Here is a 25,062-nt window from a genome sequence, read left to right as displayed (position 1 = left end):
GAAAAAAAATAACGTTTCTATGGAAATGCGTTGACACACAAAAACAACGAGAAGGCTAAGAAATGGAGAATAACTAGTAAAAAAACGTTTACATTAAATTACATTAGTAAAAAAACTTTTGTGAAAGACATTTTGTTATAAAGTTCATATTTACGGAAATAAACAGACCATTTCATACTTTTGACTAACCCTGTATAATAATATTTTTTTTTTTTTTAAATGCCATTCCCGTTTTTTGCCATACGGCTTTTACGGTACCTTTTTCGGTCGGCGGTTTTTTCCTTTCCAATTTCTTTTTGCCTATCCTCTCCTTCCTTCAGGTGGTGCGACGGGGCTCCGGGGCACTTTCCCCGGCCACTCACGCCCATTCCACCTCACATTCACAGACATACACAACACTTATACACCCATGGGCGCCTTTTCCCGACGGGACTCGAACCCGTGCTGACCTTGCGGTGGTTGTCGAAAGAGTGTCGCTCTTCCTTCCACCACCCTACCGTCAGCCCCTAATAGACACACATCCATGGCCCGGCGGAGGTTCCTTCCTTCGAAAAAATCCTCCCCCTTCGGCGGGATTCGAACCCACTAGCGCCGGGACTGCGACCTCGGAGCCACCGAGCTACCCTGTATAATAATAATTACTAATTACTTTAATTTCGCCTTCAGCACTCAGCTAGTATAAAACCACTCCAGAGACAAAGTCCTAGCCAGATTTCTTAAATGAATCATCCATTTCATCTAATTAATATCCAATTGGTATTATATCAAAGCTTTCTAGGATAACTCTTTTGTCATCATAAACGAAACCAATTTTTTTAATTTCTATTTTTTGTATCCCACTTCCACCCGGCGGCACGGCAATTTTGCCGGAGTACATACACTATTACGGATATTACTATCAAGTAATAGTGCAGTGCCTGAATATTAACTTCTGGTTGTTCCAGTTCTTTAAAGTATCTCCCATGTAAAGACTTCTGTTTTATATTTGCTATAGTGTCAGGTATATTTGGCTTAACAATATCTGAAATTATATTATCACTTAAATTTAAAGGTGTGTAGCCTTTATCGGCTGAAACCAAAGCATTAAAAAAGGTGTTATCACGAGCTCTATTGAGGAAATAATTTTTTAGTGAAGCAATTTGATTTTTTAACAGTATTTCTAGATTTGAAAAACCCCTACCACCGTTTTCGCGTGGTAAATTAAATCTTTCAATAGCAGATTTAGGATGGTGTTTACTAAATTTGGTAAAAAGAACTCTAGTTTTAATGTTTATGTTCTGTAAATTAGTTTTGGACCATTTTGTAACACCGAAAGAATAGGTCAGTAATGGAACAGCATATGTATTAACTGCTTTAATTAAATGATTACCGTCTAATTTTGATTTTAAAATAGATTTAATTCTTAAATAAAGTTGCTTTTCTAAATTTTCTTTTATAATTGAGTGTTGAATATGATTTGATTGATTAATACCTAAATATTTATAAAATTCTCCTTTATTTAAATTTTTAATGATTTCTCCTTCTTGAGTTATATATTCTAAATGTTCGTAATGACCACGACATATTGATTGCATTTTACACTTATCAATGCCAAAACTCATCCCAATATAATTTGAGAAATTTTCAGTTATTGTTAGTAAAGATAAAATGTGATTCTTTTTTGATGCATAAAGTTTTATGTCATCCATATAAAGAAGGTGATTTAATTTGGATAGTGTGGTATTATTAAGTCTAATATTGAAACCATATCCAGTGCTATTTAATAGATTTGTCAAAGGATTAATGGCTAGACAAAACCATAAAGGACTTAAAGAATCTCCTTGATAAATTCCCCCTTTTAATTTGAATAGGCTCGGATTTTAATTTAGTATTGTTTATTGATAAATTTAAAGTAGTTCTCCAAAATGTCATAACATGAGATAAAAAGTTAATCAAATCCAAATTAATTTTATAAATTTTAAGAATTTTAATTAACCATGAATGTGGTACTGAATCATAGGCTTTTTTGTAGTCTATGAATGCGGTATAAATATTTCTATTATTTTTTCTAACTTGTTCCATTATTACCGTATCTATTATGAGTTGTTCTTTACAACCAAAACACTCTTTAACACAACCTTTTTGTTCTTCATTAAGTATATTTAATTTTTGACAATGGTCGTAAATTATTACTTTAATGCGAGATGTCATAATTTTATAAATTGTAGGTAGACATGTGATTATTTTTCGTATCCCACCTCCACCCGGCGGCACGGCAATTTTGCCGGAGTACATACACTATTACGGATAATACTATCAAGTAATAGTGCAGTGCTTATCAACATAATTACCGGCGTCTCGCCTCCACATTTAGACTTTTCTGTGTTTTATGTTCTGTGTCAATGTTAAGGAATTTCCTCACGATATGACATGAGTATAATAATATACCTTTTTGAATTTCAACCACCAATGTGTTCTCTAAGTCCAAAATTTTCAAATTTTTAAAAAGCGATTGCGGTACTATTCCCGTTGCTGAAATTATAAGTGGTAAAATAGAATTTTTTTCTAAACTCCAAAGATTTCTCATAGCAACGGAGAGTTCTAAATATTTATTAATTTTTGTGTTATATGTCTGTGTTATATTGTGTGAATTTGGAACAGCTATATCTAAAAGATATGCTTGCTTTTGTTGTTTATTTAAAATAATAATGTCTGGTCTGTTATGCTGAATATGAATGTTAGTTAAAACTGTACGATCATAATATAATTTGTAATTGTCATTTCCCAAACAACTTTCTGGTTTATAAATATAATGTGGTTGTGTATCCTTTAATAAGTTGAATTTAACTGCTAAATTCATGTGTATAATTTTTGCGAATATATCATGACGTTTTTTATATTCGCTTTGAGCCAAAACGGTGCAAGAAAAAATGATGTGTTCAATGGTTTCCCCTTCAGTTCCGCAAATCCTACATTTATAAATTATAATGATCGATTGTAAACCGCATATGTGTTTTTTATAATTTCTTGTATTTATAACACGATCTTGTATTGCAAATATAAAACCCTCAGTCTCAGGATGAATATTTGATTTTTTTAAGCCATGCATGAGAAGCTTGAATATTAATTTCTGGTTGTTCTAGGTCTTTAAAATATCTCCCATGTAAAGACTTCTGTTTTATATTTGCTATTGTGTCAGGTATATTTGGTTCAACAAAAATGATTATTAGCTTTTTAGTTTTAGTAACTTTGCTAATTCGATGATATTGTTTACTGATTTTATTGTCTTTTCTAAATTTTCTTAAATATTATTAAGGTAATATCTGTTCACGTTGGAACATCAGTGGTGCAAATGACCTGACTGTTACTATGACAACTCATATGAAAGTTAATGTTAAATGTGTGCGATTTGCACCACTGATGTTCAATCCAACATGAACAGGATATGGACTATCTGAATTAATTTTTTGGACGTTTTGTACTTTAATGTATTTTTTTTTATTTTACCTGTATTAGTCTTATAACAATAACTTTTTGGACCTGTTGATATCCAGTCAATAATACATATATTCTTATCTAATTCATCTGTTCAATCTCCCAATAAACATCCTGTTTTGACAGTACATTGAACATCGTCTTTATACGAGTATATAATGCTACCTGTGTCATTCATCGATCCAATCTCCTAATAAACATTGTGTTTGTTTTGACAGTACTTTGCCTATACAGACTGATTCACATAACTTTCCGACCCTGACGAAGTTTAAATGCAGCCAGTAATACGTTTTTCATTCATAACTTGACTTTTGTATGGTCTGGACATCCCTCACAAAAATCTCAATTATAAAAATTTAAAAATGGCAGTAATTGATTGATTTTTAAGAAACTAACATTCACCATATTTTATATCAATATCATATCGACACGAGGCGTTAGCCGAGTGATGCAAACCAGGACGAACACCTGAAAATTGACAGCGCATGAATATTGAACAATGTTTTTCGTGTTAGTTTACGCAAAGTCTTAAAAAACATTATTTAAGTGTAAATTTTGAGGTTATCTTTGACAGATATTAAATAAAATAAAATAAAGTATTTATACTAAAGGCAAGATACCACTAACATCGATCTATTCAGTTTTCAAAAATAAACATAATTTGTTTTCGTCTGACATACGGAGTGATCAAGAAGGACTGTTTAAGTTGGTAACACTGAATTGTATTTTAAATCGTATAACAGGAGTAACTTTCGGTTGCAGTGTTATAAATAACCGAATTAAAAATTTTTCTTAATTGTACTGCCAACTTAAACAGTCCTTCTTGATCACCCGGTAGATAAAATGAGGACAAATAGAATGCAAACGCCTTGATTTTTTTTGAGCACCAAATATGGCGTCATCTGTTGATTTGTGGACGTTACAAGTTACAATATTCCATAGCCTATCGGATGTTTTCCATTATTACTTTATTTTTATTATCTAATAAAAAAACAGAAAGAATCTTTTGCTTTTTTCCTATAGAGCTTTCAATGTAGCCGAGAAATCTGATAAGTCATTGAATAAGCATATTAAAAGAAAATCTTTCTAATTTTGAAGTACCTCAAATACGAACCGCTTCTAAGAGATTTATCACCAGCTAAGAAAGTGAAAGTAAAAGTAGCCAATTTTGATATCAAATGAGCTGTTAAATTATTGTCCTCGGATGACTCATTAGCTTCATTTAATGAAGATATTTCTGAAGAATAAAAAAAAAATCCTTCACCATCTCGCGAACTTTTTTTCCAGACGCTTTCAAACCGGGAGATTTTTCTTCAATAGTCAATGAGCAAAACGTTCGAGAAGCTATCAATTCCTTTCCTGCCGGTTTTTCACCAGGCTTAGATGGCATGAGACCACAATACTTGAAACATATTATAGAGGGTTATTCTAAAAGATTGTAGTCGAAGTAGGCGTGAAAACTGAATGTAAAATTTATCGTTGCCGCTCCACATAAAAAAACATCAAAATGATGTGAATAAGTGAGCACACACGGGAGTTAAATTTGGTGCAAAACAACTGAATATTTTTAGAATTGATTGCAAAACCACTCAATATTTCTGGATTCAATCGTTAATTTAACAAAAATAAATAAAAATCTCATCACCGCACTTTTAGGCTCTCCAATATTTGACCAAGGCTTCAAAAACACTGCCGAAAAAACTATAATTACACTTGAAAATCTTTTTCGGCCTCCCAATCTGGGAAATATAGCGTTACCTTACACTTTAGGTCAAGGGAGGTGCGATTTCCCGTACAATGTCAAAAATTTCTAGTGGAATGTGGGAAAAATTTGGTGGAGTACGGGAAAAATGTGCTGACACCGTTGATTTATTCTTTTCACAGTTAATTTAAAATTAAAGTGTCCATACGTTACTTTAATTTGGTGTAAAAAAACACGTTTCCCTGAATAATTTTTCCGATAAATGTGTTTGTTTAATTTATATCGATCGAAAAAGAAAATAATCGTAACAGGGAAAATGCAACCTATTGGGTTGGCAGCTGTATATGTCAAAAAGTTTGACAATTGTCAGGTATTTCATAAATATCTGCAAAATTGCACAATAAAACTAAGCCACAGATGTTGATATATGGTTTTGTGTACCTAGTTTATCCAGTACTAGCTGTTAGTGCTAAAGTGCAACTGGAAAATAAAAATATACAAAACATTCTAACCCCAAAATCTTGTATTCACCTGAAGAAAGATGATTCGTTTTCACCAGGAAGTAGTGGTTAAGTACAAGACATTTTAATAATTTGCAACATTATTAACATAATTTATTTTGTAAAATTACAGTTGTAAACATTATTGTTACAATTCTCCCCTTTAGAGAACAATGCAGAAACAATTTGGTAACTGTCAGCTTTATTACTTCTGGGTTGAATGTCAATATGTTGTACTGGTGCTTCTCTTACGGTACTGGTGATGGAATTGTCTGCTGGTACATAGTTATATTGGAAGCAAGTGCTAAAAATTCAAGTAGATTAAAGCACTGTATCGAAGTTTGTGACACAACTCACCATTGTTTGAGCTGTAGCTGCAACACAGTACATTTTGTTTTTGATGTTGAAGGAAGGTCATCAGTCATCACGAATCATTTTAGGAACTTCAATCTTGTGTCCATAGGGCAATCAAGGTTCAAATATTTGTCAATTTTATTAATACCAATTTAACCTGACTTCCATATATTTCTTCACAGTTTCAACCCAGTTTGGATTGGTAATGGCAAATGATCTACAAATATTGGTTTTTGTGTCAGTTATCAATATAATATCTTCTCTTGACATTTTTCATTTTCAGAGTATATAACTCCTTTCGGAGACGGGCACCACAAACACCTATTAATAAAACTGTCTGTAATAAAATATGGTTTATTAAAAATTTGTGAATTAAAGAAAAGTTATTACATACTTTCGTGAGAAAAAATTGTCCTATGTAACGTTGTTTCGATTTTTGTGGTAATAATTCAGAATTTAGTCCTGCCACTAGTTGTACTGCCTCTGGTGTCACATTTAACTCACTCTATATTATATACTAGACATTTTTTTCACTGGATTAATACACCAAAATCAAATTTTGAAGCACGACCGTGAAAATTTAGCCGGCAAATAATTTGTTAGGAAAAAAACAAATGAGCGGTCACGGTCGTCAAGGAATTGATTCCACAGCATTCGATTCTTTATTGACGATGTCAAATTCTACAATAAAATTAGTCTTGATTTTTAAAAGATTTAATATTTTGGTCAGCCGAAAAGTCTAATACAAATGTCGTACGGGACGTATTTTCCGGCCCTCCAACTAATCAGGCACTCGGCTGCGCCATCGTGCCCGAAACCAGTTGTCGTGCCGGAAAATTCACATCCCGTACTCTAATGTAAATAACTATTAAATAAAGCTGAATTTCTTAGCAGACACGTGGCTTATACTTTAATCAAGAGCTGTCTTTTCATACCAAAATTTAATTTTTTCTTAAGAACAACTCCATTTTGGAAATTTTCTAATTATGTTAATTCCATTGATTCTTCTTTAAAGTCTTCTTTAGAAAGAATACTTAATTTACGTTTAACTGATTTACAATGGTGTCAGTCCACTTTACCGATTAGATTGGGAATTCGCCGCATTTCCGATATTTGCCTCCCTGCTTTCTTATCTTCAGTCCATGGCGTTGAAAAGCTTGTTTCTCAATTACTAAATTCAAAGGATAATGAGCTGATTATTCACCATTATGATGAAGCTTTAGAGCAGCCTGGGATGTAGAAAATGAGAACGAAAAACCAACAATTCCACAATTTCAGAAGAATTGGGATAATATCAATATCAAACAAATAATTGCCAATTACTTAATCTTTAATTCATCTAGGGACTTGCTCGTTTTAAGGCTTTGCAATGCAGAGAATCATGATCTTGGTTACATGCAATACCTTCTCCTAATATTGGTACTCTTTTAGATAACACTTCCTTCCAAGTTTGTATTGGTTTAAGATTGGGTTGTAATCTTTGTACACCTCATATTTGCAAATGCAATGCGAAAGTTGACGAAATTGGCATACACGGTCTAAGTTGTTCCAAAAGCAGTGGTAGATTTTCAAGACACACTGAAATTAATTCTATTATCAACCGGTTTTTGACTTCTATTCATGTTAATTCAACTTTAGAACCAAACAGACTATCTCGGGATGACGGAAAACGCCCAGATGGGATGACTTTAGTACCGTGGATTAAAGGTCAACTTTTAGTTTGGAACGTTACTGTTGTAGATACACTTGCAGACAGTTACGTATTGAAAACATCTGAAGTCTCAAGTTTTGCCGCTGAAATGGCTTGCAAACACAAACATAGCAAATATAGTTCAATTATTTCGTCAAACTACAATACAAAGGTTTAGCCTTTGAAGCCTTACGCCCTTGGTGCAAAGAAACCATTGATTTCATTAATGTCATCGGAAACCGACTTATCGCGGAATCAGGCGATTCAAAATCAAAGAAATTCGTTTTTGAGAGAAGTTCCTTTAACATTCAACGTGAAACGCTGCAAGCATTCGGGGCAATTTTCCAAATTCCGCATTATTATCGGAAACTTTTGCATTGTAAATAAAAAATGTTGTGTAATTATGTTGTCATTAGTAATACAACGAGAGGGTACGAAATTGCCGGAAATTTTCAATCTCATTATACGAGTATTTGTTTCGACGACAATTTCCACGAGTGAGCGTAGGACGAGTTGAAATTGTCTAAGAAACAAATACGAGTAAAATGAGGAGAAAAATTTCCCGCAATTTCGTACAATCGAGTTGTATTCGGCATGACAATTCCAAATATTCGGTCCAATTTTTTGAAACCATGGTAACAAATGTGTAAAATTGTGTTTTTATTGATCCATTTTTAACAAATGATAGGTGAATGAAATAGTCGGTGTAATTCGTTCCTAATTGGTCCAATTATTCAAAATACTACAAGCTGATTGGTTGAAATTTTCTGAGTGGAATTGTCAATACAATTTATTTTGAATGTTGAAATTATTGAAATGTTTCTAATAAAAAGCAAAATTTTATGTCTAACAAATAGCCTTTTAGACCAATTGCCTCCCGCATAGATTGTTGGTCGTTGTGAAATTCATTATTTTCGATTATACAGGCTGTCTCAGCTAAGACTTTCGAGCCTAATATCTCGGATATTTGCTAACGGATTTTTATGAAATTTAAAATGCAAATATTTTAGACCGTGAAGGTTCAATTAGTAATAATAAAATTATCTCAAATTAAAAAATGTAATTATAACACTTTTCCTTTATTGAAAATTATGCGCGTTTATTATTAGATTGTTAAACATTAAGAAATAGGGGTCTACACAAACACTTGTCTGATTCAACGAAAAGATTAGATTTTGTCGTTAAAAATTTAATGTAAAATCTGAAGGTATTTGAGCAGTTACTTTTTGAAACAATTGATGATTAATTGCCAAGCAACATTTTATACATCCTTTAAAGTCTGTCAAAATTGGGCGCGCTTTATTAGAAACGTCAAATTGTGAAAATTTACTGAAAATACTCTAAAAATTTACTTAAGCGGCAGAAATTTCAATATTGTTGAAAAAGGAAAAACATTTTGCCTATGGAGAGTGTCGTAAGAACCTCAATGACACAGTTCGCTTTCTCGTGGAACACTATCCAAATGTAGGCTTTACAAAATGTAAGGTTAAGAGACTCGTCAATTTATTTGAAGACACAGGAAGCGTACGTGAATTAATTACCTTGCTAAAATATGCCGATCGTGTTTTAGTCCTTTATGGAAGAATTAAAGCATCCAGTATAATAAATTACGTCCAAATGTTGTCTTTAATTTTGTAAGTGTTTGTAAGGTTAGCAAGATAAACGTCAAATATGTCACCTGCGCTTTTGCGAAAAGGGATAACCAAAATTCTGCAAAATTGCGCGTTTGTTTCATACGCGTCTACGTTTTTACATTCGCAGCCACTTTTAACACAGTTTTTGCTTTTTTTCTTGCAAACCAGACGTCTTTCAAGGAGGAGATTTTCCCTACAGCATTTTTTATTGACGATCAATTTTTTGTGTAAATCTTAATTGATTCAACATTTTAAAAAGGCATGTAAAAATTACGTGTTTAAGATTTGGGTGATTGCATTAACGGGATTTTATTCTTCACCGTCTAAAATATCTGCAGTTTAAATTTCACAAAAATCCGTTGGAAAATAACTGAAATATTAGGCTCGAAAGTCTTAGCTGAGACACCCTATATAGTCAAAAACTTCAATTAATTTTTGGTGATTTTTATAGATAGTAAATACACCTCTTGACGTGAAATTCCATCGAGTTGGAGCATTAGTGGGAATCTGAATACCACAAATATTGTCCAAAACATTTGTCCGTTTGCTGGATTTTGAAAAAAATTAGGAAAACCCAGATAAGTTTGAAAAAAATATACGTACAGTTAATTTCAAAATTATCGAGTACACCTCAAAAATCAAGAAGTCGATTTGTTACAGTTTTTTTATCTGTAAAGATGCCTTTTTGAACTTTGAGCATCATATTTTTTATATAGGTTAGGTAAGTTTGACAACATAAAATGTCGCTGATATTTTAGAACACCATAATATTGTCTGTTTTATCCTCTGCACGCTGCTCTTCGCGATGTTATAATACTGGGCTACCCTCCGGATCGACCACCCTTCTTCTAATTTGGAAAGAATGAGCATTTGCGCGTTTTCGGTTAGACTAGGCATTTTGTTTGTCAAAATTGACTTTGATCATTGACACAAAATGTAAAGTAACGCTTAAGGTATAAGATTATATGGCCCTTTAAAAGTGTTTGACCGGAGATAAACGTTCCTTTTGTCGCAATTGCAGTAGGCGGTCACCCCAACCATAAATCATGCTTCAAGCAATTCTCTATTGTGAATTCCAGAGCCGGCCTCAAAACAAATGGGTACCGACGAAATTATATTTATTTATTAAATATACAATACTATTACAAATCATCTTTACTGTTTTCAAAACACAAAGAACTAAAGCGAATTTCGTTACAATAACAAAATTTACAATAAACATCAAAAACATGTTCTTTCACAACTTTTTAATCCCTGCCCTGAACGAAGGAAAAGGGATGCAGCTGCACGAGCCGAGACAACCATCTTAACGCCAATATTGGTTTCCATTATTGGGATAATTTTAGTGCTGCCATATAATCTTATACCTTAAGCGTTACTTTAAGTGCATTTCACACTGTAGAAAATTTGGTGTACTCTATAATTTTGAAATTAACTGTACATCTCTAATTAGTGCTTATTCACAATGGACATAAGCTTGACATAATGCATAAGAAATTCATGATACATGCAGTGTATATACTATTAATTTTTACGTAACTTATGAGAAGTGACCTCAGTAAACATTATTGTTGTGTACAAAAAAGCATGGAGAATCATATTCGAGTTATATGGACACAAAAATTATTTTCCAATTGCCCAAATTTACAAATTATTCTTAGGTATCTCTTATGTATTTCTTATGTCTTATGTCCATTGTGAATAAGCACTTATATCTGTTGTTTCGTCAACTTGCCAAGAAAAGAAAGATGATTCTGAAATTTCTTCATGAATTTCGTTTATTAAAACAAAAGCAATTAATTTGAAAGGTATATCTCTCACTGCATTTTTCGTTCGTATTTTAACGGTCCGAATAGGTTCGATAAATTGAGAATTTTAATTTTAAAATAATTTTAACAAAATATTTTAAATTCCGTTCATTTCCGACGGAAATGGTGGTCAGTTGTAAATTTTATTGATGTCTTTGTGGGCAAGAGTGGTACCACATACCTCAAGTGAAATCTCCCAACTAGGGCCCGGATTTTAGGCAAAATGGACTATTTTTATTTTTTAAGGCACATGTATGAAACTTGTCTATAAATGATTTCTGGCTTAATTAGAGTAATTAGAGCCATATTTGATTCTGCCTATTCGGCCTAAAATGCCCTTTAAATACCTATTTTACCTTTTAACTGCCTGAACATGCCTAAAATGACCAAAAATCAATTTCATTTTTGCGGTTTTTTCCCAATTTTCGAATTCTGGGAAGTTTACGGTATTGAAAATGTAAAAGTGGTACCTCAATAAAATTTACAATGCTTTATGATTTTAAAATTTAAGGAGATGTAATTACTGAAATGTACAAAGTGCAGTACAATACAGGAATTACTTTTTCGCTTTTACGGTTGGGACCATGATGTCAGCGGTAAATACTCCGACAATACCTAAGTACCACAAACCATTAGACTGGACTGGCATAAATTACAGAGTTTATCTGTTTGCCTCTGTTCGAAGGGGTGCAGGTATACGCGGTCTAATGTTTTCTGATACTTAGGTATTGTTAGAAGCTTTAACGTTTATAAAATGGTCCTTGCCATAAAAACGAAAATTAAAATCCCGAAGTGAAACAATAAGAGAAACCTTAAGGGTGTCATTTTCTAAAAATTTAAGAAATATAAAATTAACCATCTCCTCTGAAATTTGGTGGGAGACGTAAATATAAGCATTACAAATTTGTCATTTCTCGTTTACTTTATCTCCGTGCAGTGGTCGTGTTTCTTGTGAACCTGTTTAAAGTGAACATAATGCCGAAACAAAAAATTAGTTTACGCGAAAAAATATTACAGTGGACAAGCAAGAAAGATTTATATGAAATAAAATCAACCCGAGAAATGTTTTGTAAAGCTTGTGGTAAACTGGTAAGTTAAGCATAATTAAAAATATGTCATTTTATATTTTTTACTTATTTGAAAATTTTATTTTTTGTAGTTTATATGCGAAAAAAAATGTCACTTGCAACAGCATGAGCAAACGGCCATCCATAAAGAGAACATTATGACACCGCTTCGGCAAACGTTGCTGACACAGAACTTGGAGGAATCGGCAAATAGTACATTCAATATGGAACTTTGTAACGTCTTTTTAGCTGCCAATATACCATGGCACAAACTACAAAATCCTGCGTTTCAGAATTTTCTGACAAAATATTGTGGTAGAAAAATTCCGGATGAGTCTACTTTACGGAAAAATTATTTACCAAAATGCTACAAAGATGTATGAACATACTATCTTTTAATATTTAATTTAAAATTATTTTCACTTTTAGACTATTGACCGCATTCGGAATGAGCTGGATCCTTTTAACATATGGGTTTCAGTTGACGAAACAACAGATGCACTTGGGCGATATGTGGCGAATTGTCTGGTTGGGAAACTTTCAGAAGATGAACCTGGAAAATCTTATCTTTTGGCGTCTAAACAATTAGAAAGAACAAATCATGAGACAATAGCTAGATTCGTAAATCAATCTTTAGGTAAGGGTTTTTCACTTTTTTAAATTTATTTTGATTTAAAATTTCTATGCGTAGAAATCTTGTGGAGTACCAGAGTTGTTGCTGAAAAGTTTCTTTTGTTTGTAACGGATGGAGCACCATATATGATAAAATCTGGTAGACACCTTAAGGTGTTTTATCCAAAAATTGTGCATGTCACATGCTTAGCGCATGCTTTAAATCTAGTGGCTGAAAAAATTCGCTATCAATATGAATATGTGGATAATTTAATTTCGAACGTGAAAAAAATTTTCGTTAAGGCACCTTTGAGAGTTGAAATGTACAAAGAAAAACTAAAAGAAATGCCACTGCCTCCACAGCCAATTTTCACACGATGGGGAACATGGCTTCAGGCTGCTATGTTTTACAGCGAACACTTTGATTCCATTAAAGAAGTAAGTATATAAAAGATAAGCAAATTAATTGATTGTTAAACTGTTTTTAACTACTCACAGGTTGTCATGTCCTTTGATGGAAGTTCTGCTGTTGCTATTCAAAAAGCACAGTCTATAATGAAGAAACCCGGAATAAAAAACCAATTAATTTATGTTCGCAGTAATTTTAAAATAATCTGCGAAAGTATTACTCAATTGGAAAAAAATGGGTTACCTTTAACCGATTCAATCAAAATTGTTGAAAACGTATTTACCTCCCTAAAAAAATCTCCAGGCCCTGTAGCAGCAGTAGCATTAAAAAAACTTGAAGATGTTACTGAAAAAAATCCTGGATACAAATTTCTTCTAGAATTGGCAAGAATTTTTAGAGGTGAAGATGTGCCGGAACATGACACCAAAATGGAAGAAATTTATTACAAATTTGCGCCCATTACCTCTTGCGAGGTAGAAAGAAGTTTTTCAAAATATAAGTCCATTTTGGTGGATAACCGACAATGTTTTAAAGTAGAAAATTTAGAGCAATATCTTGTATGCAATGTAAATACGTAACAATGTAAATAACTAACAAACTTGTAGTATTGTATATTAATTAATAAAAAATAATTAGTAAATATCTTGTTGTGTGTACCTACTTAAAACTTTAAAAACACATTTTTTAATTTAATTAACCACAACTTTAAGGACCTAGTATGGCTTATTTTCAGTTTTTAAGGGACTATTTGCAGTAGTTTAAGGGACTATTTTAGGCACCTATTTCCGACTTTTTAATTGCCTAAAATCCGGGCCCTACTCCCAACCTTTCTTTGAAAATGCAGGTACACGTCCTGTCCGAACACAATACAAAGATAACAGTTTTTATGGGAAAAGAAACATTGCAAAATTTACTCGTTCGACAATTTGGGGAGTCCAGTTAAAATCAGGGGATAATTGAATTAATGAATTTGATGTTAGCAGGTTTCAAATTGAGAGAACCACCAAATCAATGTTCATTAGGTTAATTTATTTTTTTAGCATTCTCAAATTTGTGGCATATTTGTAATTAAAGGGCGAGAATTGCAAATTAGAAACAGAGCGCTTTATCGTAGAAAATAACTAGAATCGTTTGCACTTTTAGTTAGAAATGTAATAAAGCAAAGTAGCAAGGGAGTCGGTAGAAAACAGAGACAACAGGGTAACGGTAAACCCAGGTAGTCGTAGAGAGAAAGAGAATGAAAATTACGAATTAATTATTAGTCGCGATTTAATTAGTCAAACAGCATTTAGTTATTTATCGTTCTAAAATAAAGATTATATTATTTTCTTTGAGCATTTGATGACTTTAGAATCTTGAATTAATTTCTTTATCGCGAAGTATGTGATTTTCTTGCATTTACCGATTGGGAAAACGTGTTCTCGCCAAGGCGATCTATTACAAACTTATTTTAAAATAGCTTCATTAATTATCCACTACTTGGGAGCCTTCGCCGTCGGGGAAGCTACCGCAGTGTCCGTCGCGCTCAATTAGCTGTGGTCCTGCGTGCACAAACAGCCGCGTCACCCGTAAACGGGACAGCGACCAAACTAGGCCAGCTGACACGTGAAGAGAGGACCCTATAAGTCTGTTAGAACCTTTTTCCCTTTTATTTTCAATCACCCGAGTAGACCAGGCTTTGACTGAAAGTTTCCAGGGTTACCGCGTCAAGTTCAATTAAATGGGGGATAATTTAAATCTACATTGGATCACATAGTTCGCATCTGAAATTCTTATAATGCTGTTCGCGCCATAATTCCCACCAACTTCTGTTATTAAATTTATTTATTTATTTCTACCATTTGTTGGAACCAAATGCCACCACACTCGATTATTTAAGTGAAGTGTGCTCTATCGTTTTAATTCCATTTTTTGAAAAACCTTCCAAAGGTACGGCCTCTCGTTAGACTCTAATTAAACAAAATAAAAAATAAAACACAACGTAGGATCCATAAATATTTCTTTACTTATTATTTTTATTTCGTATTTTTCGGCAAAAGAAATACTCTCCGAGAGAATGCTGCAACCAACAATACACCAAATGAGGGAGGAAAGTTTCATCGAGGAAAAGTCAAGGAAGTCGAAACGTTTCACTAACTTTTGAAACAAATGACGAGCACCAAGCGAAAAGCTATCAAAATGCATTGCGTTACAATGTAATAATTAATAAATAACCAAATTAAGGTAGCTGGAAAAACAAATGACAAATAATAACATGTGGGATTGCGCAGATATGCCGCCAATGTTTAGCGCAAAATGGAATATAGACGATAGTAGAATTACTAAAAAAAATATGTAATCCCATTTGAAACAAAATATTTTGACAGTTTACCCTTGAAGCCCATGGGGCTATACTTGAATTTATTAGGCCATTTTGTAGCCTATTAACAACCATTTAAAATGGTGTACAGATAATTAAAATCTTCCGATAAATAACGGAGTTATAGACTCGTCTTCTTTTTTGGGGATACCTGTATATATATATATATATATATATATGTATGGGGAAAGATACTTTTGAGGAGATTTGTAGCACGGAATGGTACTTTCGAGGAGAATTTGGGAATTTCGAGGAGCTCCTCGAAATTCCATGCAACGGAAAGGTACCTTTGAGGTATCAAGATCTCATTGGTATGTGCTGCCCACTACATGAACTAACACTGTATCGACACTGTAATGAGTTTAACTTGGCTATTGTCCCCTAGGTGGTGAAATACATTACGAAATTATTTTCAAATTTGGACAGCTATTTCATTGCCATAAAACTGGTTTTCAACCCTTATTTTAATTGACAAAATGTTTATAAATTATTATTATTATTCTTATTTTGGCATAATAAAAATCTGCCTTTAAATAAGTTCTTCCACATGATCAATCATATCCTTCATCCCGTTTTAATCAACAATTTGTAAAACTACCTCTTTTTGTGAAATAAATCCAATGAATAATCAATATTTTTTTGCAATATTTTTCGTTAACCCCAAGAATTTTTAGTTCTAATGTTAACAATTTTGATAAGAAGTTACCCTCCAACCTTTCTTTATGTTTGTGAAAGCAAAATACCACAAACGTTAACTGTCTAATTTCGGATAATGATCAACGGTATTTTTTTTTATTTTCACCCCCTGCGTTAACTTTCACAATTCCTAAATGTCGTAAAAGTTTTTTAAAGTGTTGTGATGATCTTAAAAACTGTCACAACACGACTAATGGCTAATCAAAAATTTTGTTTTGCTCATAACTGGCTTATTTACAAATCTGTGCCGCAACCCCCTACACACGAATTGGTACTTTTGAGAAACCCTAACTCCTTGAAAGTATCATTAGATACATAAACTCTATTATCAAGGGCAATTATATTTTTTTGTTGTTTTACGCTCAACCCTTTGAAAAACTACCCCCTTTTGTAAATTTGCTCCCATAATTTTTTTGTTTTAGCATTGATTGTTCACACTAAGAATTCTTAGTTTTAATGTTAACAGTGTGACAAGAAAATACCCTCCCACCCCCTTTCAACCCACAAACTTTTTTATGTACAAAAAAGGAAAATACTACAAACCTTAACTGTCTAATTTCAGATGACGAACAAACAGTAACTTTTTTTCAAGTTTCACCCTCAACTTTTTTTTTCAAAATCCAAAATCTCGTAGAAGTTTTTTAAAATGATGCGATCATCTTAAAAACTGTCACAACATTAATGGCTAATCAAAAATTTTGTTTTGCTCATAACTGGCTTATTTACAAATCTGTGCCGCAACCCCCTACACACGAATTGGTACTTTTGAGAAACCGAAACTCCTTGAAAGTATCATTAGATACATAAACTCTATTATCAAGGGCAATTATATTTTTTTGTTGTTTTACGCTCAACCCTTTGAAAAACTACCCCCTTTTGTAAATTTGCTCCCATAATTTTTTTGTTTTTAGCATTGATTGTTCACACTAAGAATTCTTAGTTTTAATGTTAACAGTGTGACAAGAAAATACCCTCCCACCCCCTTTCAACCCCCAAACTTTTTTATGTACAAAAAAGGAAAATACTACAAACCTTAACTGTCTAATTTCAGATGACGAACAAACAGTAACTTTTTTTCAAGTTTCACCCTCCACTTTTTTTTTCAAAATCCAAAATCTCGTAGAAGTTTTTTAAAATGATGCAATCATCTTAAAAACTGTCACAACATTAATGGCTAATCAAAAATTTTGTTTTCCTCATAACTGCCTTACTAATCTGTGCCGCAACCCTCTACATACGAATTGGCACTTTTGAGAAACAGAAACTCCCTGAAAGTTTCATTAGGTACATAATCTTCATTGACTGTATCTAATGATACTTTCAAGGAGTTTCTGTTCCCTTACGGGAAAGGATATTTTTTTGTCGTTCAACCATTTGAAAAACTACTCCTTTTGTAAATTTTGTAAAATTAAAAATTATTTTTGTGAAAACTGTTAAGAAAATAAAAAATGCAAGTAAAGAATTAAAATAAATTTCAATTATTGAGAGACACTTTATCCACTTTTGCAATCTTTAATCTATGTCAAGGAGACTCCAGGTGGTCTATACTTACAAAAAAGATTTGAATCAAAAACTTTGAAAAGACTTTTTAAACGAAAGGTTAGTCGACTCCATTTTCTATTTATAATTTCTAGTTTCTAATATCATTTTAGGGTCAATTTTGTCTTCAAGATTTGTTTTTTTAATAATATAAATTCATGTTTATGTAACATCATTTCGAATAGAACATAACCTTAAAAAATTGATATCACGTAAAGATACTTTTGAAGAACACGAATTCCCCAAAAGTACCTTTACGAGAATCGAAGGTATATTCGGAATCAGTGCTTTTTAATTCGTTTGTGATTTGGACAATTGCAAGTATTTTTAGTACTGTTTAATAATCACTAATGAAGTAAAATCGGATGTAAAAAATATTTCGCCAAATACTAGAAGAGTCACTCGATTCCATTTCATATTTAATATTTTTTTTAAATGGGGTTACTGCGGGATTCCTGTTGATAATAATTTAATGTCAACTTTGCCTTCAAGATAATTAGGTCTTTTTAAAAAGGCTCAGAGAGGCCGTCATACTCTGTAACATCATTTCCAGTAGAACATACCTATATAACCTCAAAATTGATATGACGTAAAGGTACTTTTGAAGAACATAAATTCCTCAAAAGTACCTTTGCGAGAATTGAAGAATGATTCGGAATCCGGCTTTTTAATTCGTTTGTGATTGGGATAATTTCAAGTATTTTTCTTTTCACTAATCAATTAACATCCGTTGTAAAAAACATTTCCCAAATACTAGAGGGTCACCCGATTCCCTGTCATATTTAATATTTTTAAGAATGGGGTTGCAGCGGCATTCCTGTTGATAATAATTTAATGTCAACTTGGTATTCAAAATAATTAGGTCTTTATAAAAAACTCAGAGAGGCGGACATACCTACTCTGTAACATCATTTCCAGTAGAACATACTTATATAACCTCAAAATTGACACCACGTAAAGGTACTTTTGAAAAACACGAATTCCCCAAAAGTACCTTTGCGAGAATTGAAGAATGATTCGGAATCCGGCTTTTTTGTTCGTTTGTGATTACGATAAAATTGATATCACGTAAAGGTACTTTTGAAGAACGTAAGTTCCCCAAAAGTACCTTTGCGAGAATTGAAGAATGATTCGGAATCCAGCTTATTTATTCGTTTGTGATTGGGATAACTTCAAGCATTTTTAGTGTTTTTTATCACTAATCAAGTAATATCAGTTGTAAAAAATTGTCGCCAAATACTAGAGGGGTCACCCGATTCCCTTTCATATTTAACACTTGTAAGAATGAGATTGCAGCGGGATTCCTGTTGATAATAATTTAATGTCAACTTTGTCTTCAAGATAATTAGGTATTTTTAAAAAGGATCAAAAAGGCCAGCACAGTCTGTAACATCATTTCCAATTGAACATACTCCTAAAACGCATATCACGTGAAGGTACTTTTGAGGAACACGAATTCCTCAAAAGTACCTTGCGAGCCATTGCAAGGACGGCGATGTTGAACACCTGATCGGTGCTTGACCCTGGTTTCGAGAGAATGAACTATTTATAGATTTAGAATCGAAATTTAATGTAGCCTATGTTTAAAATGTGGGGCCTAATTAGGTGTTGTAAGGAGGAGTAAGTCGGGCAAGATTTTTAGGAACGATCTTGTACTTTGATGAAATAAATGTTAATTTTTTAGGTTTTGAGCAGTATTTCTTACAAGCAGTTGATTGTTTACTGAAAATAAAATTTGCATTTTGTTTTATTTAAATAATAACAATTAAAACGTATCGGTGTGTTATTTTATACAGGGTGTTATTTTTATTTTATTTTTTTATTAAAAAGTCTCGGTGTTATTTTATATAATGTACAGTAAGAACCCCTGGACTCCTTTCGATGTAAAGTGCACCCATAAACCGTGGATTAAATTCGATAAAATGCAAACAAACAATTTGTAAAAAAATCATCTTCGGACAGATCAATTTTTATTTTCACGTGATGAACAATGACTGAGAGCCCGATTTCAAGTCAGGGTGTCAAATAGGTGGTGCAGCGCAAATGTGTAGCTATCTTTGTCGTACACATTAATTACTAATATGCGTCATCTTTCTCAAATTTGCAATTTTGTGCCGTTACCATGACAATACAAGTTGCAAGTCAACTTGAAATCGACCTCTTAGTCTGTTGGCAATGAAACAGTTGAAAAGTACTGGTGGTTTTTTGTCTCGTAATTGGCACTGACCGGATTTTTTAACTTGAGATGACATTAAATAGATTTTTGGTTATGCCGGTTATGTTTATGCTATTCCAATCAGATTCCCTTTCATTCATTCATTTTTAAGAATGGGGCTGTAGCGGGATTAATTTTGATAATAATTTAATGTCAACTTTGTCTTCAAGATAATTAGGTCTTTTTAAAAAGGCTCACAAAGGGCAACATACTATGTAACATCATTTCCAATAGAACATAACCTCAAATTTGATATCACGTAAAGGTACTTTTGAAGAACACGAATTCCCCAAAAGTACCTTTGCGAGAACTGAAGAATGATTTATTTGTTTGTGATTGGGATAATTTCAAGGGATTTTTAGTATTTTTTAATCACTAATCAAGTAGGATCGGTTGTAAGCAATACTTCGTCAAATACTAGAGAGGTTGAAGCGGGATTCCTGTTGATAATAATTTAATGTCAACTTTGTCTTCAAGATAATTAGGTCTTTATAAAAAGGTTCAGAAAGGCCAACATACTCTGTAACATCATTTCCAATAGAACATAACCTTAAAATTGATATCTCGTAAAGGTACTTTTGAAGAATACGAATTCCCCAAAAGTACCTTTGCGGATTCCGATGACATTAATGAAATCGATGGCTTCTTTGCACCAAGGGTCTAAGGTTTCAAAGGCTAAACCTTTAAATACATAATTTGATGAAATAATTGAACTATATTTGCTATGTTTGCGTTTGCAAACTTCAGAAGTTTTCAAAACGTAACTATCTGCAAGTGTATCTACAACAGTAACGTCCCAAACCTTTAATCCCATCTGGGCGTTTTCCGTCATCCCGAGACAGTCCGTTTGGTTCTAAAGTTGAATTAACATGAATAGAAGTCAAAGCCCGGTTGATAATAGAATTAATTTCAGTGTGTCAGGAAAATCTACCACTGCTTTTTGAACAACTTAGACCGTGGATGCCAATTTAGTCAACTTTCGTGCATTTGCAAATATGAGGTGTACAAAGATTACAACCCAATATTAAACGAATACAAACTTGGAAGGAAGTGTTATCTAAAAGAGTACCAATATTAGGAGAAGGTATTGCATGTAACCAAGATTTTCGGCATTGCAAAGCCTAAAGGCGGCCTTACACCAAGGCAACAATTGGCAACATGTTGCCCGCAACATTTTTTAGTAATCACCGGCAAGATTAATAGAAAATGTTGCAGGCAACATGTTGCCAATTGTTGCCTTGGTGTACGGCCGCCTTTATAACGAGCCAAGTCTCTAGGTGATTTAAAGATTAAGTCATTGGCAATTATTCGTTTGGTATTGATATTATCCCAATTCTTCTGAAATTGTGGAATTGTTGGTCTTTCGTTCTCAATTAATTATTAATTCATTATTATAAGAAGTATTACTAGTTGTATAATTAACCCGGACAAGATTGTGTTTTAATGTGTTTGGATTACTTTATTTATTTTTAATTAAATTAATTCGACAAAAATATTAGTGCATAGAATTGGCTCTTCAAGTAATATTAAGATCGTGTTTTCTGTTTATCTTAAAAACGTAATCTTCATTCCAGGCCTGATAAGTACATATTGTATAGCCGGCGTCATTAAATCAAACGATCAGTTTTCGCCGAAGTTGTAAAACTTTCCCGCGCGATTTTTTTGTTTCGCTGTGGGAACGCTTGAAATGGAGCCTTTCCCGATGTTTACGCTATTCTTACCACTCCCGTTGATGTAGCATTTTTGATTTATTTTTGTACTACGCTTATAAACTGTTTAATTGGAGATGACATGAACAAAATGAAAAGTATTTTAGGACTTCCACCGCACACGTTCCACACCCCATCCCCCGTCAATTTATAAAATATTAAATTTTACATAAAATTATATTCTCGAAATTTGTTGCGCAACCCCTAGATACAGATTGGTACTGTTGAGAAACAAGGACTCCTTGAAAGTATCGTTGGATGTATAGTGCGCCCATAAAAGGTGGATTAATTTCGAAAAAATGCAAACAAACAATTTTTGAAAAACAATCTTCGGACAGATCAAATTCTATTTTCTAGAAGACGTATTTTAATGAGAAAGTTGACCTTAAAATGTCATTAGGAAGCAATTGGCAACCCTCATTTTAAAGAATTTAAATAGCAAATGGGAGCCAATAGCTGTTACAAAAAACATGCATTCTCTTATAATTAACCATTGAATAGTATATTGTATATCAAGAGTTGAAAATGAAATCGAATTTTCAACACGTGGTATACACGATATTTTTCCGACGACCACAAAAAAAAACGCTAATACTAGGCATCCCTTCAAACTTCAAATATCATTCGACAGAGCTGCGGACAAAATAATTATGCCGTTGCGGGGAGATAGACATCGTTAATCATCGGCCCGTGTACAATATAAAAACACACAGCTGTCGGCCAATCACATTTCTCAAATTTTTCATTGTACACGGTTAGGCTGTTCGTTCGTGTTCGTGTTGAAATCGTTTGCAATTTTAAATTTTCACTAAGGAGAAACCGTGTGAAGTGTGTCATATTTCACAGTGGTCGTCTGAAAAGGATATTTTAAATTAGGGGTCACCCGATTTTCTTTCATATTTAATAATTTTAAGATTGGGTTTCAGCGAAATTCTTGTTGACAATAATTTTATGTTAACTTTGTCTTCGTGAACGCGGTACTTCCAGAATTTTATTGAATATTTCCGTAAAATGATTAAAATATCCGGAACTGCAGCATCCTATGTATTCAATTACTGAATTAACGGATTTCACTTTGACAATGTACGAACTTGAAAAATTGCAAATCCGGAAGTGTAGCGTTCGAGGATAAAGAAAAAAAAAAGTATTGTCTGTCATCCACACAATGAAAAAAAAAAAAAAAAAAAAGTCGCCTGCACCGAAGAGATGTAGTACATGCTAATTACAATATATTAGGCTTTTTTTAGAAAGCTCAGAAATGCCAGCATTCTCTGTAACATCATTTCCAATAGAACATAACCTTAAAAGTGATATCACGTAAAGGTACTTTTGAAGAACACGAATTCCCCAAAAGTACCTTTGCGGGAATTGAAGAATGATCCGGAATCCGGCTTTTTATTCGTTTCTGATTGGGATAATTTCAAAGAATTTTGAGTATTTTTTAATCACCAATCAAGTAAAATCGGTTGAAAAAAATATTTCCCCAAATACTAGAAGGGCCACCCGATTCCGTTTCACATTTAACATTTTATAGAATGGGGTTGCAGCGGGATTACTGTTGATAACAATTTAATGTCAACTTTGTCTTCAAAATAATTAAGTCTTTTTAAAATGGCTCAGAAAGGCCAGCCTAGTCTGTAACATCATTTCCAGTAGAACATACCTATATAACCTCAAGAATTGTAAAACTGATACTTGGCTTCCGGCTTAATGTGAGTCATAAGCAAAAAAAAATCAGTTGTTTGCAAACATTTTTTTAATAGAGAATGAAATTCAGGTTTAAGGCAAAAATGATTGAGGGAAAATTGATTGTATTTTGCATTAACATAATGTGGAGGAATATTAAACAAACACGCTGTATATTTTAGCTGTAGTAATTTGTAAATAACCATAATATTTTTTATTGCAAGCCATTGCAAGGACGGCGATGTTGAACACCTGATCGGTGCTTGATCCTGATTTCCAGAGAATGAACTATTTATAGATTTAGAATCGAAATGTAATGTATCCTTTGTTTAAAATATGGGGCCTAATTAGGTGTTGTAAGAAGGAGTAAGTCGGGCAAGATTATTAGGAACGATCTTGTACTTTGATGAAATAAATGTTAATTTTTTAGGTTTTGAGAAGTATTTCTAACAAGCAGTTGATTGTTTACTGAAAATAAAATATGCATTTTGTTTTATTTAAATAATAATAATTAAAACGTATCGGTGTGTTATTGTATATAATGTACAGTAAGGTGTTGAAATGCACATTCAGACTGGTACTGTTGAGAAAAAAGAACCCCTGGACTCCTTTGGACGTAAACTGCACCCATTAACCGTGGATTAAATTTCATAAATTGTAAACAAACAATTTGTGAAAAAAATTTTATTTTCAGACACATCAATTTCTATTTTCACGTGATGAACAATGACAGAGTCTGTTGGCAATAAAACAATTGAAAAGCACTTGTGGTTTTTTGTCTCGTAATTGGCAATGACCGAATTTTTTAACTTGAGATGACATCAAAAAGATTTTTTGGTTATGTCGGTTATGTTTATGCTATTCCAATCAGATTCCCATTCGTTCATTCATTTTTAAGAATGGGGCTGCAGCGGGATTCATGCTGATAATAATTTATTGTCAACTATGTCTTCAAGATAATTAGGTCTTTATAAAAAGGGTCAGAAAGGGCAACATACTCTGTAACATCATTTCCAATACAACATAACCTCAAATTTGATATCACGTAAAGGTACATTCGAAGAACACGAATTCCCCAAAAGTACCTTTGCGAGAACTGAAGAATGGTTTATCCGTTTGTGATTGCGATAATTTCAAGGAATTTTGAGTATTATTTAATCACCAATCAAGTAAAATCGGTTGTAAAAATATTTCGCCAAATACTAGAGGGGTCACACGATTCCGTTTCATATTTTACATTTTTACGAATGGGGTTGCAGCGGGATTCCTATTGATAATAATTTAATGACAAACTTGTCTTCAAAATAATTAGGTCTTTTTAAAAAGGCTCAGAACAGCCAGCATTGTCTTTAACATCATTTTAAATAGAACCTAACCTTAAAATTGATATCACGTAAAGGTACTTTTGAGGAACACGAATTCCCTAAAAGTACCTTTGCGTGAATTGAAGAATGATTCGGAATCCGGCTTGTTTATTCGTTTGTGATTGGGATAATTTCAAGGAATTTTAAAAAATTTTTAATCACCAATCAAGTAAAATCGGTTATAAAAATATTTCGCCAAATACTAGAGGGGTAACTCGATTCTGTTTCATATTTTACATTTTTA

General features: G+C 32.9%; 1 protein-coding gene and 2 long non-coding RNA genes across 3 annotated transcripts in view; all 3 read left to right on the top strand.

Annotated features, from left to right (window-relative positions):
* LOC138138939 (uncharacterized) overlaps positions 1 to 25,062 on the top strand; it is a 165,684-nt gene that overhangs the window by 90,334 nt on the left and 50,288 nt on the right. The window lies entirely within an intron of this gene.
* On the top strand, positions 5,607 to 6,248 carry LOC138138997 (uncharacterized). Its single transcript, XR_011162179.1, has 2 exons — positions 5,607 to 5,744; positions 5,810 to 6,248. It is a non-coding gene; the product is annotated as an uncharacterized lncRNA (long non-coding RNA).
* On the top strand, positions 11,363 to 14,043 carry LOC138139246 (uncharacterized). The gene is made up of 4 exons (XM_069059453.1): positions 11,363 to 12,606; positions 12,659 to 12,866; positions 12,921 to 13,279; positions 13,340 to 14,043. The coding sequence occupies exons 1-4, from the start codon at positions 12,388 to 12,390 to the stop codon at positions 13,826 to 13,828; spliced, it is 1,275 nt and encodes a 424-aa protein (XP_068915554.1). The 5' UTR covers positions 11,363 to 12,387; the 3' UTR covers positions 13,829 to 14,043.

Source organism: Tenebrio molitor, chromosome 9 (assembly GCF_963966145.1).
Source record: "Tenebrio molitor chromosome 9, icTenMoli1.1, whole genome shotgun sequence".
Classification (NCBI taxonomy): domain Eukaryota; kingdom Metazoa; phylum Arthropoda; class Insecta; order Coleoptera; family Tenebrionidae; genus Tenebrio; species Tenebrio molitor.
Note: the sequence above shows the minus strand (reverse complement) of the source record. Positions and strands in the feature narration are given on the sequence as shown.

Excerpts from the sequence above, each read along its gene's own strand:
- LOC138139246 (XM_069059453.1), top strand. The coding sequence starts at position 12,388 with ATGACACCGCTTCGGCAAACGTTGCTGACACAGAACTTGGAGGAATCG. Across the intron at positions 12,867-12,920 it reads ATTCGTAAATCAATCTTTAG|AAATCTTGTGGAGTACCAGA; the intron begins GTAAGGGTTTTT and ends TTCTATGCGTAG. Across the intron at positions 13,280-13,339 it reads ACTTTGATTCCATTAAAGAA|GTTGTCATGTCCTTTGATGG; the intron begins GTAAGTATATAA and ends AACTACTCACAG.